This window comes from Falco rusticolus, chromosome 17 (assembly GCF_015220075.1).
Source record: "Falco rusticolus isolate bFalRus1 chromosome 17, bFalRus1.pri, whole genome shotgun sequence".
NCBI lineage: Eukaryota > Metazoa > Chordata > Aves > Falconiformes > Falconidae > Falco > Falco rusticolus.
Window position 1 is genome coordinate 93,276 of NC_051203.1, and position 27,268 is coordinate 120,543.

General features: G+C 57.4%; 1 protein-coding gene across 5 annotated transcripts in view; it reads left to right on the forward strand.

Moving 5' to 3' along the window:
* Positions 1-25,484, forward strand: part of KIF21B (kinesin family member 21B) — a 45,007-nt gene extending 19,523 nt beyond the window's left edge. Inside the window, exons 4-35 of one of the 5 annotated variants that reach the window (XM_037410571.1) lie at positions 765-914; positions 1,152-1,286; positions 1,660-1,827; positions 2,354-2,469; positions 3,080-3,275; positions 3,664-3,853; positions 3,965-4,028; positions 4,507-4,731; positions 5,039-5,120; positions 5,447-5,564; positions 5,869-6,060; positions 6,749-6,948; positions 7,115-7,222; positions 7,641-7,709; positions 8,113-8,342; positions 8,761-8,908; positions 8,998-9,192; positions 10,028-10,129; positions 10,267-10,432; positions 10,705-10,765; positions 11,087-11,144; positions 11,658-11,863; positions 12,346-12,420; positions 12,577-12,690; positions 13,349-13,387; positions 15,115-15,251; positions 15,554-15,734; positions 16,618-16,782; positions 17,315-17,432; positions 18,163-18,333; positions 18,817-19,016; positions 20,343-25,484. In XM_037410571.1, coding sequence (XP_037266468.1) covers positions 765-914; positions 1,152-1,286; positions 1,660-1,827; positions 2,354-2,469; positions 3,080-3,275; positions 3,664-3,853; positions 3,965-4,028; positions 4,507-4,731; positions 5,039-5,120; positions 5,447-5,564; positions 5,869-6,060; positions 6,749-6,948; positions 7,115-7,222; positions 7,641-7,709; positions 8,113-8,342; positions 8,761-8,908; positions 8,998-9,192; positions 10,028-10,129; positions 10,267-10,432; positions 10,705-10,765; positions 11,087-11,144; positions 11,658-11,863; positions 12,346-12,420; positions 12,577-12,690; positions 13,349-13,387; positions 15,115-15,251; positions 15,554-15,734; positions 16,618-16,782; positions 17,315-17,432; positions 18,163-18,333; positions 18,817-19,016; positions 20,343-20,397 — 4,434 coding nt within the window. In that variant the 3' untranslated portion in view covers positions 20,398-25,484. Of the gene's footprint in view, positions 1-764; positions 915-1,151; positions 1,287-1,659; positions 1,828-2,353; positions 2,470-3,079; positions 3,276-3,663; positions 3,854-3,964; positions 4,029-4,506; positions 4,732-5,038; positions 5,121-5,446; positions 5,565-5,868; positions 6,061-6,748; positions 6,949-7,114; positions 7,223-7,640; positions 7,710-8,112; positions 8,343-8,760; positions 8,909-8,997; positions 9,193-10,027; positions 10,130-10,266; positions 10,433-10,704; positions 10,766-11,086; positions 11,145-11,657; positions 11,864-12,345; positions 12,421-12,576; positions 12,691-13,348; positions 13,388-15,114; positions 15,252-15,553; positions 15,735-16,617; positions 16,783-17,314; positions 17,433-18,162; positions 18,334-18,816; positions 19,017-19,457; positions 19,640-20,342 lie in introns of those variants that run through there. The other 4 variants (XM_037410569.1, XM_037410572.1, XM_037410570.1 and 1 more) reach the window with 4 other exon arrangements.
* Positions 25,485-27,268: the final 1,784 nt, after the last annotated feature.

Sequence of the window (27,268 nt, forward strand, 5' to 3'; positions counted from 1 at the left end):
AGATGGGCAGGGATGTCTTTCCACCCCAGGATGAGAGAGGGTGCTGTAGGGTCAAGATATCGATGGGGCATCCTCTGTTAGCTCTGAGTCCTCAGGGGTTTCACTGCTTGTCCAGCGCTCCCTGGTCCCTCTTGTCCCCTTTCCCTGGCAGAGGTGACCTTGGGGAGCTGTGGTGGTAGAGGAACTCCACTGGCTCCTGTGGCCAAGGGCTTCCTGGGTGAGCAGGGAAGGCTGAGGGATGCATAGCTCCCGAGCGTCCACTCAGGCTCTGGGGACAGGGCTCTGACTGTGTCCTGGTTTCCACACAGCTGCTTGTGTGGGCCAGGAACAGGACAGGGTAAGGCAGCTGGAACCACCCAGACTGCAGCTCAAAACTTCACCAGATGGACAAGCACATATATACATGCCTGTGCACATGCGTGCACACACACACCATTCCTTCTGGGCACCCTGACCTAGCTGGGTACCCATGCAGGCAGGTCAGAGCTTGCCACTGCATCGTCTCCTATCTGCATGCATGTGCTTGTGTGCCCTCTCCTACATTTGCATGCATGCCAGCTCTCATGGTCAGCTTTGCCTAAGCACACACATGTGCACATATGTGTGAACACACATGCACCCCCAGCTGTGCAGTTTGTCCTCCTGGCTCTCGGGACTGCAGCAGCAGGATGGCAGAGGTTAGCTCCTGTATGTCCCACTGTGGTGGAGTCCAGCAGCCTCCTGCTTACTACTGCTCACCCCACACACACTTCTGCCCCACTCAGCTCTACAATGAGGAGATCCTGGACCTGTTTGACAGTGCCCGTGATGCCGACACACGCCACCGCAAATCCAACATCAAAATTCATGAGGATGCCAGCGGGAGTATCTACACCACGGGGGTCACATCACGCCTCATCAGCTCTCAGAACGAGGTGGGTGCAGGATGGGGCAGGGATGGAGAAGAGATGGTAGCTGGGTGCCCACCAGCCGGGGATGTGGTGTGTGGGGACAGCCAGGTGATGGGGGAATCTCACTCAGGATGGGAGAGAGCAGCCCTGGGGTGATGCAGGGAGAGGTCAGTATGCCTGCTGGGCTGTGGCAGGGTGCTGTCCTGACTCCCTGGAAGGGTGCTTCAAGGTTTTGTTCTTCCCCGCCCCATGTCATTGTAGCTGATCCAGTGCCTAAAACAGGGGGCTCTTTCCCGCACCACCGCCAGCACCCAGATGAACGTGCAGAGCTCCCGATCCCATGCCATCTTCACCATTCACCTGTGCCAGATGAGAGTGTGCACCCGCCCGGAGCTGGTGAGATGTGCTTCTGTCTCGTGGCTGGGCTCTTCCTGGATCTGATATCCAGGCAATGTGTATGCATCCCTTTGGAATGGGGAGAGGGTTTGAAGTCTTTCAAAGAGTTTTGTCTTTCTTTCCAGTCATAGCCAGTGTTAGTATTTAAAGGGAGCTGAGGTCTGCCCTGGAGCAGCCCCATCTGTGGCAGGGGTGGTCTGGCCCAAGGGGCAGCTCGGAGCAAGCTGCTGTTGGGATCCTTTCCCCCATCCTTGATGTGCTGGATGCGGAGAGTGAATGCTCAGGTTTTTGCTGACATCTGAGTGTGGCCAAGGGAGCTCATGCCTGCTCTGAGTCTGTGGTGGTGACCCTCATCATGTGTGCCTGGCTGCAGGTGAACGGGGAGGTGACCAGCCTCCTGGATGGAGCCCAGCCCACCACCGAGTACGAGACCCTCACAGCCAAGTTTCACTTCGTAGACCTGGCTGGCTCAGAGAGGCTGAAGCGAACGGGTGCTACCGGCGAGAGAGCAAAGGAAGGCATCTCCATCAACTGTGGGCTGGTACAGTCCTGGGCACTGGTGTGCGAACGGAGGGGACAGGCAGGGCCTGCCTGAGGGAGCCTGCAACACCTTTGTGTCCTACTTGGAGCTGTTTGGGGCTGTTGGGGTTGCTTCTGTCTCTGCTGGGGTTTATGCTGCTTGGCCCTGTAGGCAGGAATATGCACAAACCAAAATGCCAGTGGTGAGGGCAGAGCTCTGCTGCTGAGGGCAGGACTGTGGGGAGGGGTACAGCTGGGCACAAGTGTGCAAGTCCCCAAAAGGTCGAGGTCTTCTAACTTGAACTTAAACAAAACTCCAGGGCTTGATGCTGCTCCTTAGTGCATGTGGGAGAGAGACACAACCCAGGGAGGTGGGGAGGGGGGGTGAATGCTGAGAGTGGCAAAGGAAGCCCCACGCCGCCACCTCTTGCACTCCAAACCTGTGCCGCAGCGCATGCCCCACACCTCATGTGCTCGCTACGTGACAACCGTATTCTCAGCAGGCGCTGAATTGGGGGCGGGGGGGGGGCTTTCCTTTGTGTTGATAGCTGGCCTTGGGGAACGTCATTAGTGCCCTTGGAGACCAGAGCAAGAAAGTTATGCACGTGCCCTACCGTGACTCCAAGCTCACACGCCTGCTGCAGGATTCCCTTGGGGGCAACAGGTAAGGGTGTCGCAGGCCAAGGCTGAGCCCTGGGAGCGGTCTGCAGGGGCTGTCCCCCAACAAGTAGGGCCAAGGGTCTGTGGAGCCATGTAGGAGCTATTTCAGGACTCGGATGCTTTGTGGGTTGCCAGGTGGGGAGGGGGATGCCTCCTGGCAGGCAGTGCATGACTTTGCAAATGTAAAGACCTTGGGTCCTCATGAGTCCCAGGCACAATTAGCCAGCTTTGGCAGAGTTAGCTGGTGCAAAACACTCCAGAGCCCTTGCAGATCTTGGACTTGGCAGGTGGTGTTGCCCAGCATGGGATTGATTGCATTCCCTGCCTGCTTTGAGGGTACTTCTCCAAAGAGCCTGTTCTTCCCCAGCAATCCTGATATGTTTGGGCTGGCTGGTGGAGGTTGCTCGGTGCTGTGTGATGTTGCTCATGAGGTCTTACCAGTGTTCTGGCTCTGGGAGGGACTGAACCCAGTTTATACCTTGGTTATAAAATATAGAAGGGCCTAGGATGGGTGTCTGGGGACAGTAGCTAGTGCTGGGTCCCAGGTCTCCAGATGTTGGGTTGGCACAGGGTCAAAGAAACTGTCCTTTATCTCTGACCTTCCCCTCCCCAAGCGAAACCATCATGATTGCCTGCGTGAGCCCATCTGACCGGGACTTCATGGAAACCCTGAACACACTCAAGTATGCCAACCGGGCTCGCAACATCAAGAACAAAGTGGTGGTGAACCAGGACAAGACAAGTCAGCAGATCAGTGCCTTGCGGGCCGAGATCGCCCGCCTGCAGATGGAACTGATGGAGTACAAGGCGGTGAGTGGTCGAGCAAACCTGCAGAGAGGTAGGATGGCAGCAGGAGCAGAAAGCCGTGTTTGAACTGAGGTGGTTTTAGCAGGAAAGACCCTCCTGCCTATCATGCTGTGCCCCTATTGATAGGAGTAATTGCTAGGAGAGGTCAGGAGGCTTAAGAGACGGGCTCAGCTCCTGCCCTGCCACAGGCAGGACCTCGGGTGAGTCTCTTGGGGATGCTAAGGCAGGGAGAAGCCTTGAAGCATCTCTCACCGTCTGCCTGTTTAGCTCAGGCCTTCCTGGTCCTTAGATTTGTCTCTGCCCCTACTATAGTGGCTGGGGCTGCCCTCAGGAATGCAGTGGTGGACCCCCATGTCCCAACTTGCCCAGGACTCCCCTCCTGTCCCCACAGGGCAAGCGGGTCATCCAGGAGGATGGCTCAGAGGGCTACAGTGACCTTTTCCGTGAGAATGCCATGCTGCAGAAGGAGAACAGCACCCTGCGCATGCGAGTGAAGGCCATGCAGGAGGCCATCGATGCTATCAATAGCAGGGTCACCCACCTTATGAGCCAGGAGGCCAATCTGATGCTGGCCAAGGCAGGTGAGGCTGGGATAGTGTGTGGCATGGTGGGTCAGCCCAGCCAGCGTAGCTGGGATGGGTGTTGAGGTACAGCCCATGTCTTGCCTTGATTCACCTGTGCCTGTGCTCCAGGTGACGGTAATGAAGCCATTGGTACCCTCATCCAGAACTATATCCGGGAGATTGAAGAGCTGAGGTGAGCTGGGCATGGGGTCTGGTGAGTCACCTGGGTTCCCAGGCCAGCAGGTGCTGTGGTAGGATCTGAGCCCAGGTGTGGCTCACAGCTGTGTGCCTCCAGCATCACTGGGGTGAGTGGCAAGCCCTGATGGAGTAGCCGCTGACTACACTGCTGCTACACTGGGGTAGTAGGAGTCCCAGCCTTGGTGCTGGGCAGTACTTTGACTATTGTCATCCTTCATGTGGCCACTGGTGGAGGGGAAGATCCTGGCAGGAGTGCCTGGTGTCTCCCAGGGACTGCTGGCCCCACAAAGTGTGGTCTGTCCCAGTCTGTTGTGTGATCCTGGGATCCTGTCTTGCAGAATCCTGGCTTTCTAACCCAACATGAATGGGAATGGCTTTGTGGTGACTGTCTCTGGCTCACACCAGACAATATCCCCTCCTTCGGGGACAGTGGGATGTCCCCTCTTTGACCGCATCCTCTCTCCACTCCCTAGGACAAAGCTCCTGGAGAGTGAGTCCATGAATGAGTCTCTGCGTCGCAGCCTCTCGCGTGTCTCTGCCCGGCCCCCATACTCCATGGGCTCATCCCCAGCATCTGGCTTGGCTGGCCTGTGCAGCCCCACTGCTCCGGTGGAGACAGAGGCCTCTGATGTCCTCCAGCGGGCCAAGCAGGACCTGGAGCGCCTGAAAAAGAAAGAGAGAAGGCAACAGAGGAAAAGGTGAAGGCAGCTGCTGTGCAATGTTGGGAAGGGGGAGGCTTGTGTGTCAGTCCCTGTCTGTCCTTGTGGGGTCAGCTATTCTGCTTCCCCCATCCGTGCTAAAACCGGAGCACCGAGAGAGAGCCCAGACACGTGGGTTCCTCTCCCAGCACTGCCTTGTCCTTGGTCTCCTTTTCACCCACCGTACGAACCTGGAGGCTGTTTTCCTCAAAGGGTCCAAAAGTAGGAGGTGAGGGGGGCCCCAGCAGGACCTGTCCCCAGGCTCCCCCACACTGGGACTCACCAGCACCCCTCTGCTCTCCCCCAGCCCGGAGAAGGAAGCATTTAAGAAGCGTCAGAAACTGCAGCAGGACAACGGGGAGGAGACGGATGAGAATGAGGTGGAAGAGGTGAGCAGGCTTCATCCTCATACTGGGGAGGCGGGGGAGGGTTGGGTGTGGAGCACTGTCATCACCCCATGTGAGAAAGAGCCCAAGCCCAGCCTGGCCCTGCAAGCAGGCTGGAGGGGTCGTGGAGCCGAGAAGTCCAAGCTGGAGTAGGGAGAAGCTGGGTGCTCCCCAGTGTACGCTGGGAGTCCAGAAATGGTGCTGCAGCCACTGCGCATCTATTGTGGGGGCTGCAGCCCGTTGCTGTAGGGTGAGCTCAGGTTTGGAGGAGTGAAGAAGAGCTGCAGAAAGGCCATGCTGCAAGCTGAGGTTAGGCACTTATCTCTTAGGAGGAGGAGGAACAGGACGAGAGTGGCTGTGAGGAAGAAGATGGACATGAGGATGAAGATGAGGACTCGGGCAGTGAAGAGAGCCTGGTGGACTCAGATTCGGATGCAGAGGAGAAGGGTAAAGCGCAGAGCCACACGTGCAGCCCAGGGTATGGGGGTGCATTTGCTGGTGTCTCTGGGCACTGAGCTCTGGTTCTGGGAAGGGTGCGTCTGCTGGGACACCCTGGCCACATCTCCTCTGGGGAGGGCTTGGAAAAGCACCAGGGTTGCTGCAGGGAGTCTCCAATGCTCTTTGGGGTGCTGTTCCTCCCCAGCGACATGGATTCCCATTGGCTCCCTCTGCCCACAATTTGTGTTGTGGGGCTGTGGGAGCAATGCTCCTGCATCCCTCCCCAGCCTGACTGTCCCCTACTGGCCTCCAGCCGTGAATTTTCAGGCCGACCTGGCAGATCTGACTTGTGAGATAGAGATCAAGCAGAAGCTGATTGATGAGCTGGAGAACAGCCAGCGACGCCTGCAGACCCTCAAGCACCAGTATGAGGAGAAGCTGATCCTGCTGCAGAACAAGATTCGGGACACACAGCTGGAGCGGGACCGTGTGCTGCAGAACCTCAGTGAGAATCACCTTCCCTGTGGGATCTTACCCCTGCAGCATCAGGTCCCAGTCCCCAGACCTGCCCAGCTGACTCGGAGCCAAAGCATCTACCTTCTGCATGTAACGCTGGCTCTGGTTGAGTTTTGCCATCCCCTTGCCTCTGTGTGAGCTTCTGGGACCCCCGGGACCCTGCTTGTCTTGCCATAGAAGTGGGACTAGTCAGCTGAATTGCTCCCAGTCCTGCTGTGCTGGAGAGGTGGCTGGAAAGAATGACAAAAGAAGGCAAAGCTTTTTCCAGCCTTGAACACAACTTCATGTGGTGTGGGAACACTTGGGGAAACTGAGGTGCTGAGGGGCACATGAAGACCCCAAAGACCTAGCAGTGTAGCTGATCCCTACACAGCAGGGCAGGATCACCCGTGCACATGGCTGTAGGTCTAGATCTGCAGCTTCTTAGCCCAGCGACTGCTGTAACCCACTGTCTCCACCCTGCACTGAGCCCTAACCCATCTCTTCAGTGGATGCCTCCAGACAGGGACCCAGGCTGTGATAGGGCCAGAGCAGAGGGCTGAGGGTGGGGCCTGGTGGGATGGGGAGGGAGCAATGCCCAGTGCCTCCAGGCAAGGTGTGTAGGTACCAGAGGAGCCCAGGGAAGGAGGGGTGGGCAGCAGGCATGACCATCACCAGGCGCCTCCTTGCTCTCCCAGGCACCATGGAGTGTTACACGGAGGAAAAAGCCAACAAGATCAAAGCAGACTATGAGAAGCGGCTGAAGGAGATGAACCGGGACCTGCAGAAGCTCCAAGCAGCCCAAAAGGAGCATGCTCGCCTGCTCAAGAACCAGTCCCGCTATGAGCGGGAGCTGAGGAAGCTGCAGGCAGAGGTGGCCGAGATGAAGAAGGCAAAGGTACCTGGACATGCTAAGGCAGGGAGGGCATCCCCTGGTCAAGTCTGGCTCCCTGCTCAAAGTGATGTTTTCCACTGCTGGTGGCAAGTGCAGGACATCTGTCTGGTGGGTGGTGCCCTGGGACAGTTGGGTGTCTGCATTGACACACAGTACCTTCCCTTTCCAGGTTGCACTGATGAAGCAGATGCGGGAGGAGCAGCAGCGGAGGCGGCTGGCAGAGACGAAGAGGAATCGGGAGATAGCGCAGCTCAAGAAGGAGCAGCGCCGGCAGGAGGTGGGAGGCCAGCGCACCCATGTGCTGCTGGGCATCCCTGTGGGGGGGGGGAACTGGGCTGGAAGTTTGTCCTGCTTTGGCACTCTGGGGTGCCCATAAATATCAGTTGGTGAAACTCAGAGCCCTGCTGCACCTGTGGCCTTGCCAGGGGCTGTGCAACCCCAGCAGACCACACCCGGCTGAATCACTCCGAGAGGTTTCCCATAGCTCCCAGTGTGGTTGTGGGGGATGCTGTGAGCTCCCCACCGTGCTTGGGGGGCGATGTGCCATCAGGGCCAGCCTCGAGGCTGGAAATCTGCTTGCTATTAAAATCAAGAGTGAGACTGTTCATGCCAAAGTTTGGCGGTGGGAGCCCTGGGACTGTGGCCATCAGTGGGCTGTCTGGGCACGACCCCAGGGGTCTCTCCCTCTCGTGCAGTTTCAGATCCGGGCTCTGGAGTCTCAGAAGCGGCAGCAGGAAATAGTGCTGCGGAGGAAAACCCAGGAGGTGAGGTGTGGCGGGGGGCGGGGGGGGGGGGCGGGCGTTGCCTCCACATAGCCCCCATGGGGGTCCTGGCCCCAGTGCTTTGCTCAGACCCTGTCCTCCAGACAGTACCAGCTCTGGGAGCAAGTTTTCCAAAACTGTGAGGATTTTTATGGCTCAGTAACCAAGTGGGCGACAGTTGCAGGCAGCAGAGGAATTGCCCATCTCCTGGGGCAGTTGAGCCTGGCAGCAGGTGGTGGGCTATGAGGGAGAAGGGGGAAACCCATGAGGCACAAATGGACCTGGGGCTTGAGGTCTCCAGAGCTTGGTCCCATTCTGGACTTGGAGGTGACAGCAACAGGTTTGGGCCAGGGATGCCTGTCTGACACCCTCTTCTTCACCTCTCCTTTACCCCTCCTCTGGGCAGGTCTCAGCGCTTCGCCGTCTTGCCAAGCCCATGTCAGACCGGGTCGCAGGCAGGACAAGCCAGAAGCCAGCCATGCTGGACTCGGGTGCGGAGGTCTCGGCCAGCACTACCTCCTCTGAGCCAGAGTCTGGCGCTCGCTCAGTCTCCAGCATCGTGCGCCAGTGGAACAGGAAAATCAACAACTTCTTGGGAGACCCCTCGTCCTCCATGAATGGGGCTCGGCCTGCCAGGTCAGAGCGGGGGCTGTGTGGATGGGTGATGAGTCATCCCAGGACTTACATGTCTGCCTTTTGGCTGGTGGCGGAGGTGGAGGCCAGCTTCTTACTGTGCATTTGACCCACATTAAACCACTGACCCAGTGACAAGCTGATAGGCTGTGCTAGCAGTGTGTGACTGACTGTCACGTGGGCTTGAGCCCGGTGCTGGCCTTCCGCAAGTGTTAAAGGCCGCAGCACAAACACTGCTGGATGCATCTGTTGTCCCTCTCTTTGCTAAGGGGTGATGGAGAAGTTGGGCAATCAAGAAACAATGCAGATGCCTCCTCCACTCCTGGCCAGCCAGAGGCCAGGCATCCTTTTGGGACAAACACAGTCTGCCAGGCATGGTCCAGCTAGTTGCCCATGTTCCTCTTTTCCCCTCTGGCTGTAGGAAGAAGTTCCCCAAGAAGGGGACAAGCCAGACCTTCAGCAAAGCTGCCCGCCTCAAGTGGCAATCACTGGAACGGCGCATCTTCGACATTGTCATGCAGAGGATGACCATCGTCAACCTGGAGGCTGACATGGAGCGTCTCATCAAGGTGACCACAGCATTGGGGACAGAGAGGGTTGGGTGATGTGTGTGGGGTGGAGGGACAGGGAGTGCCAATCCCCGTATCTTCTCCCCCAGAAACGCGAAGAGCTGGCGCTGCTGCAGGAAGCATTGCTGGGCAAGAGGGCAAAACTGCAGGCAGAGAGCCCCAAGGAGCAGAAGGGGCTGCAGGAGCTGAACGAGGAGATCGAGGTGCTGGGGGCTAACATTGACTACATCAACGACAGCATTTCCGACTGCCAGGCCACCATCATGCAGATCGAGGAGACCAAGGTGGGCAGCTGGACTGGGCCCAGCTGGCAGGGAGAGAGAAGAAGAATCCCTGGGAGGTGAGGGTGTCCTTGGGCACAGCCAGGCTGGGCATCCCAGAGTCCTCCTCTGAGTCATGTCACATGCTTGGTGGGGCTGCACCCACACAATCACTTCTCATTAGGTGGTTAATTGTGGAGGAGAGTGCTGTCAGGTCCTTGCACGTCCATGGACAGGCTGCTAGTGTCCTATGCCTCACTGCCCTGGGATTATAGGGAAGCTGCAGCCCCTGTCCTGCCCATGGGGTTGGTCGTCACTTGTCCCCGTGGGAGCTTCATGTGCTGGAAGTGCCCTGGGGAGCACTGGCTTTTTTTACAGCAGAAACCCTGTAGGTTTTAATGTCTGGTTTTGATACTGGGCGTGCTGCAGAGGTGCTGTGCAGCTCCTGGCTCCCCTTTAGTGCCTGCAGCCTGGGCTGGAGGCTGTAAGCTGTCCCTGGCTTGTCCCCAGCTGTCACTTAGATTGGCAGGGAATGAAGGGCTGTTGTTAATTCACACTAGCCTTTGGGTTGGTGACCTGATCTGCTGTGGATTCGGGTGAGGCTGGTGTCTGCAGATTAGTGTCTAATTAAGTGCTAGCACCAGGATTTCTGTAACCATACAGAAGCCCTTCAGGTTGTGCTGGCCATCTCTGTGGCTGGACCTGCCCAGTAGCCACTTGGGCAGACTGAAGAGAGCAAGTATTGGGTGCTAGTAGGGCAATGGAGGTGCTGTGCTGACCACCAAGGCTGTTCTGCCCATCCCATGCCCGGCGGCACGGCTCCCCCACTGTATCCAACACCCATCCCTCCATATTTCAGGAGGAGCTGGACTCCACGGACACCTCGGTAGTAATCAGCTCTTGCTCCCTGGCCGAAGCCCGGCTCCTGTTGGACAACTTCCTGAAGGCCTCCATCGACAAGGTGCGGGGCCAAGCTGGGACCTAGATGCATGACAGGATTTCTTGCAGCTGGGGAGGGGAGCAGCATGCCAGGGTGGGGACCTGGTGGTGGGGATCTGAGGCCCCCGCCTGAGGCCCGGCATGGCTGTCCTTCCCCAGGGGCTGCAGGTGGCACAGAAGGAGGCCCAGATCCGCCTGCTGGAGGGGCGCCTGCGGCAGACAGACATGACTGGCTCCTCGCAGAACCACGCCATCCTGGATGCCCTGCGCGAGAAGGCTGAGTCGCACCCTGAGCTGCAGGCCCTGATCCACAATGTCCAGCAAGGTGGGACCCGGGGCAGGCACATCCTTGGGCCAGGCATGCTGCCTGTGGGGTGAGGTGTCCACCCCTGCCAGCCCCCCAAGAAGCACCTGGAGGTGCCATGTCTGGGACCAGCATGCCCAGGGCTGTGCCGGGGGTGATGCTGGGTGCTCCAGCAGGGATGAAGACCAGGTCCTCTGCCACAACTGCCTGGGCTGCCCCCTCCACTGCGCGGTTCTGATGGGCATGATGGGGTCCCCTCTGCACTGCTGATGGGATGTCTCCCTCCTTCACAGAGAACGGCTACACTAGCACAGACGAGGAGGTCTCAGAGTTTAGCATGGCTTCAGATGGGAGGTGAGCACCCAGCCCGACCCTGCCTGAGCTGGTGGTGGCTGGGGAGGCCAGGGGTGTGGGGCAGAATGTTTGGTGCCACCCATGGGACCTTGCAGGTGGACGTGGATGAACAAAGCCCCACCTCAGCCCTGTGGTGCCCAGTCGTTTGGGAGGGAAACAAAGATGCTTAGACATCAGCAGGGAGTGAAGACTAGGTCATCCCTTGGGGAAAGGGTGCTGGGAAGCAAGGGGTGACCCAAGGAGTCTGGTGGGCCAGTGGCAACTGGCTCTCTGAAAGGAGTTTGGGACTGAAGATCCATCTTTGCTCTCTTCTTCTTGCAGCGTCTCCCAGTCTTTCACCATGAAGGGCTCAGCAAGCCAGGATGACTTCAAATTCAAGGTTAGTTGGCTTTTCTGTGTAGCCCTGTCACAGGGAATGGGAGGAGGGATGGGGGGGCATGTTGTTCAGTGATGCTTCAAGCCTCTGCTTCTGTAGTCTTGACCCTTGGAGTGCCAGGCTTGGCGCAAGGCAGTGTGGCTGGTCTGTGGGTGGGGAGAACCAAGGCAGTGTGCCTTGCTCTAGGCAAGGGGGGACCAAGACCTCCTGGTGCTGTGATCCTCTGAAGCACCAAGAACTTGGGAAACACCCACCACATTAGACGATACTGTCCAGATGGTCCCTGTGCAGTGCTGCATCCACTGTGGGCAAAGGTGGAGGAAAGCGTCTGTTGCTTGCACAGGCTGTCACATTTGCTTAGAGTGTGGAGAGCCAGCACTGTGGTGGGCATCGAGCACAATATGGGGAGATGTCAGCCTCCTGTGGCCAGAGAGCATGAGTTCTTCCACCCACCAGCTCTCTGCTCCCGCTGTCCCCCTGGTGCTGCCTGTGCCTAAGCCCTCTGCCTTGCTCTAGGGAGAGCCCAAGCTCTCAGGGCAAATGAAGGCAGTGTCAGCTGAGTGTCTAGGACCCACGCTGGATGTCTCCACCAAGAACATCACCAAGTCCTTGGCATCCCTCATGGAGATCAAAGAAGATGGGATCAGCTTCTCCACCCGAGACCCCTATTACAAGGAGAAAGTGTCACGTACGATCAGCCTGCCCACACGAGGAAGCACCTTGTGAGCACGGGGTGATGGGTCTCTGGGCATTGGGAGGCTCATGGAAGCATGGGCCAGCAGGTGGGAAGCTGTGCCCTGGCTGTGGAGTTGCAGAGTGGTGAGGGTGACCCCAGTCCTGCCAGGCTTGTCTGCAGCAAGCAGTGGTGGATTTCTCCAGTGGGACTTGGATACATGTCTAGGAATATGTCGGTATTCTCTACAGACAGAGAAAAGGGTATTCCAGGAGGAGGGAAAGAAAGGTGTGTGTGCAAGGGTCCCTGACTCGCTGCTTTTGGGTTATCAGCCTTCTTGAAGGCTTCTTGGGTTGCCAAAAGCTTCCACACTCATGGGATGACTTGAGGCATTCTCTGATCTTGTGATTATGACTCCAGGGCAGCCCAACTTCTCTGCTTGCTCAGCTGGGGAAGGGCATGGGTGTTCAGCATGGAGGGATCCCAGCAGAGGGAGTAGACACCCACTGTGCTCTGTTTCACTTGCTTTAGTCCCAGGCAATCCCGTGGCTCAGACACTTCTCCTCTGACAAGGAGGAAATCCTATGACCGTGGGCAACCTGCCAGGTAAGCTTGGGAGCTGGAGAAGTGGTGACATGGGCAGGGAGAGGCTGGGTGGCCCAGACAGGTGGGGAGAGATGCTGGCTGGGCCCTGATGTGCCAGACAGCTGCCAAGGTGAGCAGTTCCCAAGTCACGTGTCCCTCTAATCCTTCCTGGCTCAGGCCTCCAGATGTTGGCTTCACCCCTCCCTCATCCCCACCCACCCGTCCACGCAACGATCGCAATGTCTTCTCTCGTCTCACCAGCAACCAGAGCCAGGGGTCTGCCTTGGATAAGTAAGTCCTGGTGGGTCGGGAGTGTCTGAGTGAGGGGGACCCACACCCATAACAGCAAATGGCACGTACCAGGTCCCGTGGTGGGGTGTAGGAACCTGGGTTGGCTCCCGCCAGCATGCTGCTACCATTTTGACTCCCTGCTCCTCTCCATGAGGGAGCAGATGCTGTGCAGGGGCCATGCTGGACCCTTGCCCTGTTCTGCCTGTTGTGTGTGCCCTCTGAGCTGGCCACGCACAGGAGCTCGCAGTCCTGGCCTCTGGCTAAGCCCTGCTTGGAGACAGGGCAGTGCCAGACTTGGACCACTGGAAAAGGCTATGGAGCAGGAGGGGGTGAGGTGGGATGGGGGCTCACAGGAAGGTGACAGACAAACGCTGCTCCAGCCTCCCCCTGCAGCAGGATGGGTAGCTGTCCTCAACTCAGAGCATTGCTTAGCAGCGCTGATATTCCCTGATGGAGACCTGCTGTCTGATCCTTACATACCCTCCCGCTTCTTTGCTCTCTCCCCTGGTTTTCCACATGTTTCTCCCTCTCTCCCATCCTCCTTCTCTCTGTCCTACACTGGCTTGGATGCAATAACAGTCCTCCATCTCTGACTCCTTTGCTGCCTCTTCTAGTCTGAGTTTTCTCTCCCATAATCCTGCTAATTTTCTGCCCCTAGGTCTGATGACAGCGATTCCTCTGTCTCGGAGGTGCTGAGGTATAGACAACTTTCTATTTATTATCCCTTCCTTTTCTGCTCTTCTGTCTGTCTCACAAGTCTGCTCTCCCTTGTCCCTGCATGCTCCACCTGCACCTTGCTGCTCTTCCCCACCTCCCAGCTTGTGTGTGCTGTCCCCTCTTGGCATGCCACCTCCAGTGTCTGATGCTGTCTCTTTGATTGTGAATTTGAGCTGTTCCTGCTCTGATTAGCCCTTGGAAATGTGGTTCTGGGCTCACCTATGGACACTGGCTTGTTTGGGGTGACAGCATGTTCTCCTCCATTTCTGATGGGTTCTTGTCAGCATGATACCACTGTGTCCTATCCTGTCCCAGCTCTCCAGCAGGACAGTGTGATGCTGGGGAAGGGGGCAGGCAACCCTGGGCACTCCCAGTGTGTCCTTCTTGCAAGCATCTTCCAGGAAAATATCTCCAGGTGCTCCCTACACCTGGTTGTGCTTCCCCAGTGCTGGGTTGTGGGTAGGTAGATCTCTTTGCCAAAGAAACCAAGTCAGGTTGTGGTGCAGAGCTCAGCCTTGGGGTTAAGGTCCTCCTGGGCTTGTCCCACTGCATCCTCCTGCCTACAGAGGTTTCCCAGCAGGAGGGCCACCTTTTCCCCATTCTTTAGGAACATCAGCCCTCCAGCACCCTCACATTGCCCATGCCCTGAGTTCCCACAGGCACCCAGTCACTGGGGAAGTGGCACCAGATGAGTATGTGCTGTGCAGTCAGGCAGCAATGCAAGGTCCATCAATAACTTCTCACCCTGGGGAGCCAGGAGTTCCATTCAGATTCAGTATCAGCTGGAGACCGGTAGAAACACTAGGGGTCAGGGGAGGGCTGTTCCTTTTGAGTTTGTACATGCAGCTGCTAACTGAGAAAGAAAGATCACATGCATGTGATTTCCAAACCCAAATTAATGAGCCTCATGACTAATGTAAACCTTATGTGGCCTCGGGGCTGCCCTTCTGCAGCCCTGTGCCTCGGTTTCTCTGCCTGTAAGAGGGGACTAGAGCAACGCAGGGCCCCACAGCCGCAGGGAGGCTGTGCTTTGGGATGCCAGCTGGGAAGGGCTGTTGGTGGCCATGCACACTAGGGTCCAGCAGCAGGTGCCCCTTGGAAGACGGTTTGGCAGGGACAGGTCCTCCTGCCCAGAGCCAGCAGTGGGTGCAGGGCTTCCACAGCCACTGCAACAGGAATGCTGGGTGCAAATGCCAGTGCTGTCCTTTGTTGCTCTTGTGGTCTTGGGTAAAAGAGCAAGGCCCTGTCTCCAAATGTCACCAGCCACAGGCTGACAGCCTCCAGGGAACTGGGGTGCTGGATATTGGTACCCTGAAATATTTATCTCAGCAGAGCTTCAGGCTGGAGAAGGTGCAGTTTGTCCCAGACTGACCTGGGGAACTGATGAGCTGGGTATCCTGGCTCCATGGGTCTCTGCTGGCCAGGCATGAGAGGTTCGGCAGGAGACCAGCAGTCACTGGCCAGCCCCCGCTTTCCCCATCTCTAGATTTGCTGGGACAGAGGTAGTAGGCAGGGGCTGCTCCTGGGGAGATTCCCGGGGTTTTCATTAAGACCTTGGCTCAGACATGCCAGGTTCAGATGGAGGGGCTCATTGCGCTGCCAGACTTGGGGTGAGACAGCTCTTGCTCTCCTGTGCTCCTGGGACTGTGTAGCGCGGTGCCTTTCCACACACACCCCACCATGCTTGTTCTTTCTTTCCCACCCAAGGGGCATCATTAACCCAGTGGGTGGCACCAAGAATGCCCGGACAGCCCCGCTACAGTGTGTCTCTGTGGCAGAAGGACACACCAAGCCTGTGCTCTGCCTGGATGCCACCGATGAGCTGCTTTTCACTGGGTCCAAAGGTGTGTAATGGACAGAGGATGGGGCAGTTGCTGGCCTGCAGATGCTATGGGAGCAGGTCAGCACAAGGGAGTGCATGAAGTGCCAGACACCATGGGGATGGTTCCTTCTGGGCCTCTTTCCTGTCCTTGGTGTTGAGCCTTGCCCTGCACTGCCCTGGTGCTGGGGCTGGCTGGCTCCTTTCCTCTGGTCCTGTGGGTAGGGGGAGGCAATGATCTGAAGGGATACTGCCCCCAAGTCCTTGCGGGGAGACACCCATCCCCCACGAAGTCTGACACTCCTGGGCATGTTCTTCCTCCCACAGACAGGAGCTGCAAAATGTGGAACCTGGTGACAGGCCAAGAAATTGCTTCCCTCAAGGGTCACCCAAACAACGTAGTTTCCATCAAGTACTGCAGCCACACGGGGCTGGTGTTCACTGTATCCACGTCGTACATCAAAGTGTGGGACATCCGGGACTCAGCCCGGTGCATCCGCACCCTCACGTACGTGACAGGCAGGAGCAGCTGTGGGGGACCCTGGGCATTCTGGGCATCTCTGGCTCTGCAGAAGCCAGTCCCAGGACCTCCTTGGGTTGAGGACAGGGCCAAATGCCAGCTGCTTTAGTGCCAGTTTGCAGTGCTGCATCCTTCGGGAACAGGGAGGCTGGGAGAGAGCTTGGGTTGAGGGGACCCGTGGGAACCTCCTGCAGCAAAGACTCAGGGTAAAGAGCTTTGAAGAAATTTGTGGCCACTTCTGGGGGTGGACAAGGCAGCCAGCAGCTCTGTAGAGGAGGCACAGGCCCTAACAGCATCATGGCAGAGTAAATCGCAGGCTCTCCAGTGGGAAACTCAGGTCTTTATGAGGAGTTTGAGGACCAGAAAGGAGCATGGGACAGGCTTTAGCTGTGGTCTGCTGGTCTGGAGCAGGACTCGAATGTTAGGAGAGTATGGCAGGCCAGGGTTTCCAGCTCACTCCAGCATAGAGTTCCTTTCTCTATCCAGCCTCAGCTCATATATCTTGGCCTGAAGGTGCTTCTCCCTTGATGCAGAGGCCAAATACCGCTGCTTCCCTGTGCTGACTGCCAGCACTAGCCAGTTCTTCCTGCAGGAAGCAAAGAGGAATGGGAGGGGAGAAGAGCAGCTCTCAAATGAAAAGCAGGGCAGGATGCTCCATGTCTCACACCTGGCATCCGTGGCTCCCTCTGCAAGCAGGGCACTGGCCTCAGGGTCAGAGGTGTTTTTGATCCCATTGTGGCCAGAGAGATGGTGATAACTTCAGGGCTTTTCTGGGACCCACCTGGAGCCAACAGCCCCATGCAGTTCCTCAGTGGGGACTTGGTGGCTCTGATCTCTGCTCATCTTCCACCCCGACCTCTCCCTCCCTTAGATCTTCTGGACAGGTGATCTCTGGGGATGCATGTGCTGGGACCACCACCCGCACTGTCACCAGTGTGCAGGGGGAGCACCAGATCAACCAGATTGCTCTCAACCCCACTGGCACCATGCTCTACGCTGCTACTGGTAACTCCGTCCGCATCTGGGAGCTAAGCAGGTGAGGGGGTAGCACTAGGGTGAGCACGACAGCTGACAGATGCCAAGTGGACACTGGCTGCTCAGAGGGGCCTGAAATTACTTCCTCCCCTTACCCCTGGGAAAGTGAAAGCCTTTTTAGCAGTGGAAGTTGCCTGGAATAAGGACTTTCAGGACCCATTCCTAAAGGACCCAAGGGGGTGATGAGCAGCAATGGAGCTACTTGGGGTGGGAGATTTGTCTGTGAGCTGGGCAGAGCTTAGGAGAAGGAGAAAGACTGTGGGATGAGGAGCAGTACCCCCCTGGTTTTGCCCTTGCCCCCCTCCCTGCCGGATGGGCACTGGGCTTCTGACCTGTTGCTGCAGCCTGAGCTCAGTAGGCAGAGGCTTCGAGACTGCCTTCCTCCCCGGCATCACTAGGAAGAGGGCCGTTCCCAAAAGGGAACAACCCCTAATGTAGGGCTCCAGGGTTGTGGGTGTGCCTGCCTGGGAGAGCCCCTTGGAGGAACTTCAGCACCCAGGAAGGGGCTGGCTGATCCATGTTGTTGAACTCAGGTTGCAGCCCATCGGGAAGCTGAGTGGCCACATCGGGCCTGTGATGTGTCTCACGGTAAACCAGACGGCAAGCAACCATGACCTGGTGGTGACAGGCTCCAAAGATCACTATGTCAAGGTATTCTCCTTGGAGAGCAGAGCTCTGTGTCTCATAGGGAAGCCCAGATGTTGGCAACCCCTAAGGTCTCTCCTCTGCTCCTGAGACCTGAGCCCAGATTCTGTTTTCACCTCTGCATTAGAGGTTTTTGCATTATATCCTCACCCCAAATCTTGCCTTTTGCTTGGCCCACAGTACAAATGCACGTTTGGAGTAGATTTGCATTTCCGTCATCCCCTGGGCTCTGTTGCTGGTACTCGCATGTGACTGACCCAGATCAGCAGCTTGCACTGTTCTGCTCAGTTGTCCTCCCCAATACAGATGCTTGTTCACAGCTTCAGCAGAGCAGGAGCTTGCCTCTTCCTTTTAGGTTTTTGCTGGGTTTCAGCAGGTTGAATTGGAACGGGCACCAGGGGAACTGAAGAGGGATGGTGAGATGATGCAGGAGGTGGGATCCCGCTCTTCTGACAGGTGCAAGCTGTTAGCTTGGCTCATGGAGGTGTGTGAAGGCTCACCATGAGTAAAATACAGCAGAATGGGGTCTTTCTCTGGTGGCAGACCTCCCCTGATGGTGGCAGGATGCCTGGAGAGACCTCGGCCCCAAAAAAGCCTCCAGTGGCCAATGCCCACTCCCCTTTCTTGGCATCACTCCGGGTGTGCTGAGCCTAGAGGGTGATGGCCAAGTTTCCAAATGAGGATCAACGCTGTTTCCAGTGCCATCTGGGGTCTTTCACCACTGTTTTTCTCTCAGGTGTTTGAGATTACTGAGGGCATGGTGGGCAATATTGGCCCCACTCACAACTTTGAGCCCCCTCACTACGATGGCATCGAGTGCCTGGCCATCCAGGGAGACATCCTCTTCAGCGGCTCCAGGGACAACGGCATAAAGAAGTGGGATCTGGAGCAGCAGGAGCTTACCCAGGTCTGGAGGAGAGCATAAAGCACAGGTCCTCGGGGTGACATGGGGCACAGGAGTATTGCTGCTGGAGAACTGGGGGGAACCTTTGTTTAGGGAACTGGTGCCAATGTCCAGCACTGAGCTAACCAGGGAGGGCACTCCCATTCCTGGGAATGTGGCAGTGCACGTGTGAGGTGGCTTTGTGCCCCCATAAGTCTGTGCTGTAGGGCTCAGCTCCCCCTGACCACACACAGCAGTTGCAGTGCTGTGTGTTTTGTTCACCTCTCAAGACAGGATTGTTGTCTCCTGCCTGGGGGAGAAATCAAGCCATGACTTTTTGGATCCATCCCCTTGACCTCCTAACTTTGAACCACTAGCCCCACGGTCCAGATGAGCCCTGGGGTGGCAGTAAGGATCTGAGCCTGCCAGGGTGGGTGCATAAGGCTGCTGATGGTGCTGCAGATGACGAGGTTGGTCATGATCTCTGCTCTGTGCCTGAACCTACAGCAAATCCCCAATGCCCACAAAGACTGGGTCTGTGCCCTGGCCTTCATCCCCGGCCGTCCCATGGTGCTGAGTGCTTGCCGAGGAGGCATGATCAAAGTTTGGAACGTGGACACCTTCACCCCAGTGGGGGAGATCAAAGGGCACGACAGCCCCATCAATGCTATCTGCACCAACTCAAAGCACATCTTCACCGCCTCCAGGTGAGCCCCAGGCTTTCTGCTCCCCAGAGCCCCTGGGAGGTGGGAGACCCCTGGGTTGAACTGTCACCCCAGGCCTGGGTGGGTTTGTGCTGAGTGGACAGGGAGCAGGGAGGGAGGGAAGGGGGGCGTCTCACAGCTTTCTAGTCCCTCCACTCCTTCATCTCATCTTGCCCACCTCAGCCTGCCCCATGACACGGCCTGCCCACTGCAGTGCCAAGAGTCATTCCCTCAGCCATCCCCTGCCCGTGCTCCAGTGACACCCTGGGTTATCGCCCACGCAGAGACCCCTCTCCCCCGGGGCTGGGCACCCTCTGCTGCTCTTGGGGAGTGCTTTGGCAGCAAGACTCTGATATCCTCTTTTCGACCATGTCCCTTTTCTCCCTTCCTTTTTCTCTGTCTCTCTCTGTCTCTCCACCTCCCCACCTCGCATCTGTGCCACAGTGACTGCCGGGTAAAGTTATGGAATTACGTGCCTGGGCTCACCCCTTGCCTTCCACGACGCGTCCTTGCCATAAAGGGCCGTGCTACTAGTCTGCCTTGACCCTCCTGCTCTTTCTGACTCTTGCTCATGCACTCTTCTTCCGTCTTTTCTTTCCTCTTCTTTTTCTCTTCTTCCATCTTTTCTTTCCTCTTCTCTTTTTCTCCATCTCTTTCTCCCTCTGTCTTTCTCTCTGTTGCTTGCTTCTGCTCCTCTTTCTTTCTCTCTGGTCTGAGCTGCTTCTTCACGGTATGAAACTATTTTGCGTTTTTTCCCCACTTGATAAATCTTTGCTAGAAGTGACTTTCCCCTTTGTCTCAGCCATGTGCTCCTGCGTTGATTTGGTTTGCCCTTTTTTTTTTTTCCCATCCCCCTCACCCCTTGCCAAGCATCCACATCTACTGTGGCAACTCCGTGGAAGCCACAGCCTGCCTGCACCCTTGCATGGATGGTGGGGCGGGAGTCAGCAGCCATCCCCGAAGCAGCCTATGCCCTGGGGAGTCCAAGCACAGCAGGTCCCTGTGGTATCACTGCTTTGACCCAGTTAGAGCTCATTGAAGGGGTGCAGGAGTCCTGTTGTCAGGGTCAGCCCTGGAGGTCACCATTTCCCTTTGTCCCCATCTGCTGCCTGTGGGATGAGCTGGAGGCTGAGCCCCATTGGGCCTGTCTGCTCCCCAGAATGGATTGGGCAACCTCCTGCCAAGAGAAAAGGGCCTGGAAGTGTTGTGGGCTGCATGCTGCCATGGGCTGAGGGTGGGAGCGTTTCTCCTTGCAGTGCCTCTCTGCAGCTCTGCAGGGCTCCTCCGGAGCCCCTGGGTCACGCTGCCCCTCTCACCTTTGTTTCTCAGCGACTTCACAGTGAAGCTCTGGAGTGGAAGGCGGTTACCCGTGGGGTCAAACTAGGAACTGCAAGAAGACTGGAAGACATGACAGGTCAGGGTACCTCTCCCTTGCTGTCGAGACCTGGTCATCTACAGGAGCTCAGCCGGGGATAGGGATTTCTTTGTGCCTGACCCAACGGGGTGGACCATGTCCCATCTGGTACTGTAAGCACTGTCAGCTCCTGTGAGGAGGCAGCTCTGTGGGACACTGTCAGCTCCACCTTCCCTCCTGCTGAGGTTTCTTGATGGTTTTCCAGTGACCAGGCAATCCTTCATCTGTCTTCTTACCTACCCTGCTGTAATGCCTGCTGGGACTTGTGGGGCTCAGAGCTCCCTTGGCTCCTTCTCAGAGACATCCAGTTCCCTCCTGCCACCATGCACTCACGTGGCCTTCGCCGTGATGTGCTGCTCCTGTCCCTGCTGGCTCCTGGGCTGATTCCTGCAGTCTTTCTCCACAGCCACGAGGACATTTGGTGTCTGCTGGCCAGGACCACAGCATAGAGAGGCTGCTTCTCGGGAGATGTTACTTGTGGGACAGCCTCTCTGCTGTGGGGGGTCTGCAGAAGGATTTCCAGGTAGTCCCATCATTGCCCATCCTCTGTCTACCTGTCCCCAGCAGCTGGAGGTGTGCACCTCTGAGCTCCTTTGCCATGTCCCAGCTCCGCAGGCGTGGCCAGCCTGGGAGGATCTCCATCAGGCAACGTCCAGACAAACCTACTGCAATTCCCTTCGACATTCTTCAAACTCCAGTCATAAAGTCAGCTGACCCATGGCTCTTGAGCTCTTTCCCGTGTGCCCACCCTGCTTTGCAGTGGGGAAGGGATGCTTAGTCCTGCTCGTGACACCTTGTCCCTCAGCAGGGGTTTTGTGGTGGATTCCTGCAGCATGTTAACCCCTTGAGATGGAGAAATGAAGCAAGAACAGAGGTTACAGAACAAAGAAGCCAAGGCTGGATTTGTCACCCCCACCCCTGTGGCCCATCTCATTTTGCCGTTACTGGGAGCTGGAAGTTGTAAATCCTTCCCCCAGGCTGCTTTCAGCTCTTTACCTGGGAGGGGGATAGCTCAGTTTTGGCCCATCAGCCCCCATGGATCTGGGAGCCAGAGAGGGCCCAGCGAGGTGTGGAGCAGCTGGAGGATGGGCCAGGTTGGAGCCAGCTGTGCCAGGGGCAGGGTGAGGAAGGGGTTGCACACACTGGTCTTACACAAGTTCCCTGATTGACCCCATGCCTGAAGGACAATCCTGCAGTGGATGATCTTGCACAGTCTAATCTCCATGAAAGGCCGGAGGCTCCATCCAGGAGTGTTTCCCCAAGGATGCAGCTTCTCCAGGCTCCCTCCTCCCTCTCCTCCTGTTCAAGGTCTCACACTAGAGCTTTTCTCCATCTCTCCTGTAGCTCGCTGGACCAGCCCCTGCTTTGTGCTGCCCTGGGCTAGGCAGGGCTTCTCATGGGATGGCCAAGGAGACCCCAGGATCGGTGCTTTTGCCTCACATGCTCTTGCTTCCCCTCTGTCACAGAAGAAGCAGCATTTGAACTCATTTAAGGATTTTTCCACATGGTCCCACAAGCACTGAACTGCGATCTTGGAGGCCAGGGGCTCCAGGACCTGCCCCATAAAGCACAGACTGTTTTCCCTCTGCTTTCTCTAACCATGGTAACTTGTGTACTAGCCCCAGATCATTTGCCACCAGCCCTTGTTAAAACTATTCTCGGTGGAGTGTGGAAATTCGTCTGCATCCTGAAAGACAGGTTCATGTCTATTGATTTGAAGGGGGAGGGGGGGATGACACTGAACGACAGGGATGTGACACAGCTGGGGAGATGGATGGACAGATGGACATGAACACACGCATCCTACTGGCTTGCCTTGGAGGAGAGTGTGATGGCGTGTGTGGCTGTGACCCTGCCCAGGACAGTGACTGGTCCCTTGTGATCAGCTGACCCTGCACAGCATGGGACCAGCAGCTCTGTTGAGGCAAAGACCCCTCCTGCTGCAGCTGGAGGAGAAGTGGTGTTAGTGCCAGCAGCTCTGGGCTGTGCGCTTTGCTGGTCTGGATGGGGCAAACAGAAATGCACAGGGCACCATGGCCATCAAAGTAATGCACAGTTGTGGGGGGTGGAGGTGTTGCCCTCCAAACCTGTCTTGAAGAGGGTTTCCCGGCTCGTTCCTCAGCCAGTTTAACCTTTGCTTGGCTGGAGGCAGGGGCAGGATAGGGGCCTGTGTGTGTTTGACTGTCTAGACAGACGTACCATGTGCATCGGCGTCTGCACCAAGATCTGCCAGTGCATGACTTCTCCCTGGTCCCTTCTCAAGTTGGTGAAGGGACCTGCTCTTGGGGGACTTGGGGTCAGACTGCCTTGGCTTTCGCCACCAGTTTCTTCCTGTGTGTAGGCTGCAAGTGCCTGCTTCGTTTCCTAGAGCTGAGTGGCCAATCCTGGATGATGCTGAGCATCCACCTTGCTGCTACATCCAGCAGTGTGTTGCAGGGGCTTCAAGCCTTTCACAGCCTGCAAGTGGAGAGAGCTGGGTGCTCCCCCTAGGAGAGGGAGGTCTTTGAAGCGAGGGGTGACTGATCACATAGGGGTGGTGGGTGGGGGTGGTGTGTGTGTCTTTCTTACTATCTGTGTGGGTTGATATTTCCTATGGAGGAGAGCAACGGTGCAAGCTGGGTGCTCTCGTCATTGGGTTTCATTTTGGAGATGGGGTGGAGAGTTTGTGATGTTACCTTTTTATCTTAATTACTGTTATTGTTATGGTTTTAACACTTGAATTCATCCTGGGGACATGTGGGCTCACTCCCACCTCGCTGTATGTCTGAGCCATGCCTCCTGTCCCTCTCCCTGCCTCCTCCTGGGCAGCGCAGAAGGACCAGCATCCTCCTCCCCACTGTGCTCACAGCTTTCACTTTTGCAGTGGGATCCCCCAGCTGAATTGCAACACTGAGATTTTGTTCCTGTTGCTCATGGGATGCTTGGCATCGTTGCTGTTAGTTATTGGGTTGATTTGCAGCCTGGAACTGGTCCCTCTTGTCCCTTTGAAGCATGGAAAGGGACTTCTGAAAGGCTCAGCTCAGCCTGTATTCCTGCCTCTGCTCTCACAGATACTCCCTGCAGGTGCAGTGAAGCCCTTCTTGTCCATGCGAAGCACACTGCTGGAATGGGCTGGTCCTAGTCCCCATTTTCCAGAGCCTGCTGTAATTTGGTGGTAGCCTCGAGCAGCAGGGAACTGGTGCTGTAAAAGTCCGTGGGCAGGGTGGAGGCAATCTGTGAGAGAAGCTGACTCATGTTGTGATGTTTGATTTTTTTCACTCCCAAAACACAGTTGAATCTAGGTTCTGTTCCAGGCACTGAACATAAACTAGGGTAGCCCTGGAGTCCTCAGGTTACCCTCTAGTCCGAGCTGGGGAGCCAACACAGGGCTGTACCCCATTCCTCTTGCACAATGGAGTTTGGGAAGGGGCTTGCAGCTCTGAGCTACAGTCAGTTGAGGGGGGGGGGGGGGGGGAGTTACCCCAAACACTAAAGCACAAGGTCCCAACGTGCAGGTGGTCTAGCAAAGGTGGCCCCTTGGACTCTGGTCCTTCAGAACTCAGATTGGGGCCATGGGCTTGGACAACAAAAGTAGAGGTGGGCCTAGGGGGAGGGCTGTTTTTTTACTGGAGGAAGCAAGTGAGCTGTTTCATCCTTTTGCACTGTGCTGGGGTGCTCCCCTGGGTCTCGGGGCTTGCACTGCTTGCATAGCTGAAGTCCATCTTGTAGTTTCTGAGTCTCTCTACCAGCCTGTCTATTGCAGGAACAGTTTGGAGCTGCCTTTGCACTGTGCGCCTCGCTTTCCTTTGCCCTTGAGTACTTTGATTTGTGTTGAGGGTGTTATGATGCCTGCAGTCCAGGGAGGTCTGTCCTTTCTTTCCTCAAATTGCTGGGTGATGCTTTTTTCCCTGGGCCCTAACTCTTGCTCTATGGGTCTCTTCCCTCCAGCACAAAGGGCCAGCTCCAGCCTCTGCTGAGGGTGTAGGTGCTGCCCCAGAGTTAAGCTTTGCACACAGTGGGTGGAGATGACTCAGAAGTCCAAAAGCACTGGGCCCTCAAACCACTGTGAGCCCTCCCAGGAAGCCTGGACAGTGCCCCCTCCCTGGCACCCACAGCTCTTACGGCAGAAAAGGACAGGCTGGTGGTGCATCTCTCAGTCTGGCCGCCTGCAAGGAGCTGGAGCATCAGGGTCCTGTCCCCCCAGGTGTGTTGTTCCTCCCCAGCACCTCTGAGCACAGATGCTTTGGGGTCTCAGACGCTGCCTCCTGCCTTGATACTGCAGAACCAGTGCCTGCTCTCCAGGGTGCTCTCCTGCTGTCCCTATCCCTGTCCTTCCCCTGTCCCATGCTGGATGGGGTCCAAGTACAATGCCTGCAGAGCACAGGGCTCCCACTTGCTTTTCAGCAAGCTCACTGCTTTGCTCTGTCCTGCAGGCTACACCCCCTCCCTGAGCCCCCTGCACCTTTCTGGTGGGGGGAAGGGAACTCCTGGCCCTGGCCCCTCCATCTGCTGTATCAAGCTCCAGCTGTAACTGGGAGGGAGCCCTGTATAGCCCCAACCCTGCCAGGCCCTGGCCTGGCCTCCTGGGCCTTGCCCCCAGAAAAGCACAGCCCTGCGCCTTCCTCCTGCTCCCAGGAGCTTGTCCCCTCATCTGTAACAGCTCTGTCCCTGGCACCTGCCAGCTGTTCCACATCCCCCGTGTCCTGGGACCACCCAGTACCTTCAGGTCCAGCCCTGCGGCAGGGCTTGGGCAGCTGCAGCATTGTGTTGCCTGCTCCATCACCTCTTGCTGCTGCACAAGTATTGCAAATAGCGGGTGCCTTTTCTTGGTCAGAGTTGTTTTCTAGAGGCCATCTCTTGTGAAGGCTTTTTTTTTTTTCCCCTCTGCTGGGTAATGCAGCCCAGCCCACTGGTTTGAATTTGTTAGAGAACAAGGCATGTACATATATTTTATACCTCGATGTGTTCCTGTAAATAGTGTAAGTTATTTTGGTCTCAAGCTGTACATGTTTTTTCAACGGCTGTGTTTGTTCCTTGCGTTTTTGTCTTCATGAATAAAATATACTGAGATGAAGTGATTCAGGAGTGATGACTTTGAAGAGAACACAGCCAGGAACTGCCTGTGCCCATCCTGGTGCATCTGGCAAAGGGGCTGGGGGACAGACTGGGTGAACTGATGCGGCCGCAGCCCTTCTGGCCCTACCTGCGGTGTGTTGCAAGGTAACTTGCATCCTTACAGGCGCCGAGTCCTTGGGCGGACAGGGTATTGCGCTGGGGGAAACTGACGGGGCTGAGGCAGAGGCAATGCCGGCCCAGCCGGGCTGGCTCTGGCCCCCTCGCCTGGCGCGGAGCCAGAAAGGTCCAACCGGGCCGTCCCAGGCCAGAGGGGTGGGCAGCCCCGCGGCACCGCACCGCCGGCCGGCGGCCCCCAGGTCCCCAGGCTGGCAGCGCCCCGGGGCTGCGGGGGGGGAGCTGCGAGCAGGGGTCCGGGTGCCCCCCGCCCGCGGTGGCTGCCGACCCCCTGCCCGCTCGCACCCCCTCGGGGCAGCCGGCTCTGCCGGGGCCGGGGGTCGGGAGAGCAGGGGCGCGCTGCCGGGGAGCGGGCCGGGCCGCCGGCAGGTGGCAGCCCCGGCTGCGGGACCGCGGCCCCGGCGCTCGGCGGAGCTGCTGGGGCTGGGGGCTGCAGTGCCCCCCCCGGGGGGCCGGGCAGGGATGCTGGGGTGGGGGATGTAGGGCGGGGGGCGGGAACGACGAGACCGTGGTGCCAGCGCGTGGTGCCCGCCGGGCGCCTAGAGGCGACTGATGCCGGCACCAGCCTGTGTCCCCCAAGACGATGGGCAGCCAACCTGCCCCAGCCCCAGCTGCAGGGCGGGGAGGGGGGCAGCGAGCCGTACCCCAACCCGCAAGGCGGGGCCTCAGCCCCAGCCCCAGCAGCCTCCACTTTCTCTTTCCCAGCCAGCCAGCACTGGTTAAACTGGTCGGACAGAGCAGCTGAGCAGGGAGCTGCCAGCCATGGGCTGTGCCCGCACAGACCACCCCGGATGCGGTTCCTCCCAGCACACACCCTGCTCCACGCGTGGGGCACCCCACAGCCTGCTGTGCTGCCACAGGGTGAGAGCTGGGCGGCCTCCCGGCCATGGGCTCAAAACACACCTTGAAGTGCTTGTCCCAGGAGCGGAGAGCCAGTCCTGAGACTGGCCCATCTGGCTGTAACCATGAGGGCTGGTGGTGCCCAGAGCCATACCAGTCCCCAGCACCGTGTCCCGTGTCACCCTCAGCCTGTGTCATGGCTTATTTCCGTGTAAGCCTCCATACCGACAGCCACACCATGTCGCTGCCAGCACAAACAGGATCTGTGGGGCAATGAATGTGGGCCAAATTACTCCTGGCAGGACAGGTGAATTCAGCAGCATCCCCCACCCCCACCCCCACCTGGTGTCCCAGCCACTCACTGCACCAAAGACACTTTTTCTTGCTAGCCCTTGTGTCACCAGCTCGCTCCAAACTCACGGCCACCTTTTTCTCACTGCAGTAAGACACCAAGCCTGTGATGGCAGCACTCTGTGCCATGCTCCCCATATGCCTGAAGGTGCCCTGGGAGCTCGGACCAGTAGCAAGGGGAGGGCAGGGGCACATTTCCTGGGAGCCGCCGGCTCTGTCGATGAGATTGTGGCAGCCCTCTGCCACCCATCCTAAGGATCAAGGAGGAGTTGCCCTGAACCCATCAGTGCCATGACTGTGCCTCAACAGCAGAGGGTCCTTTGGGCACCATCCAGCAGCTTGCTGCTGCCCTGTAGCTCTGGGGAGGGCATGGGGATGCCCTGGGAGAGGCTTATGCTCTCCCATGCTCCCGGCACAGTGT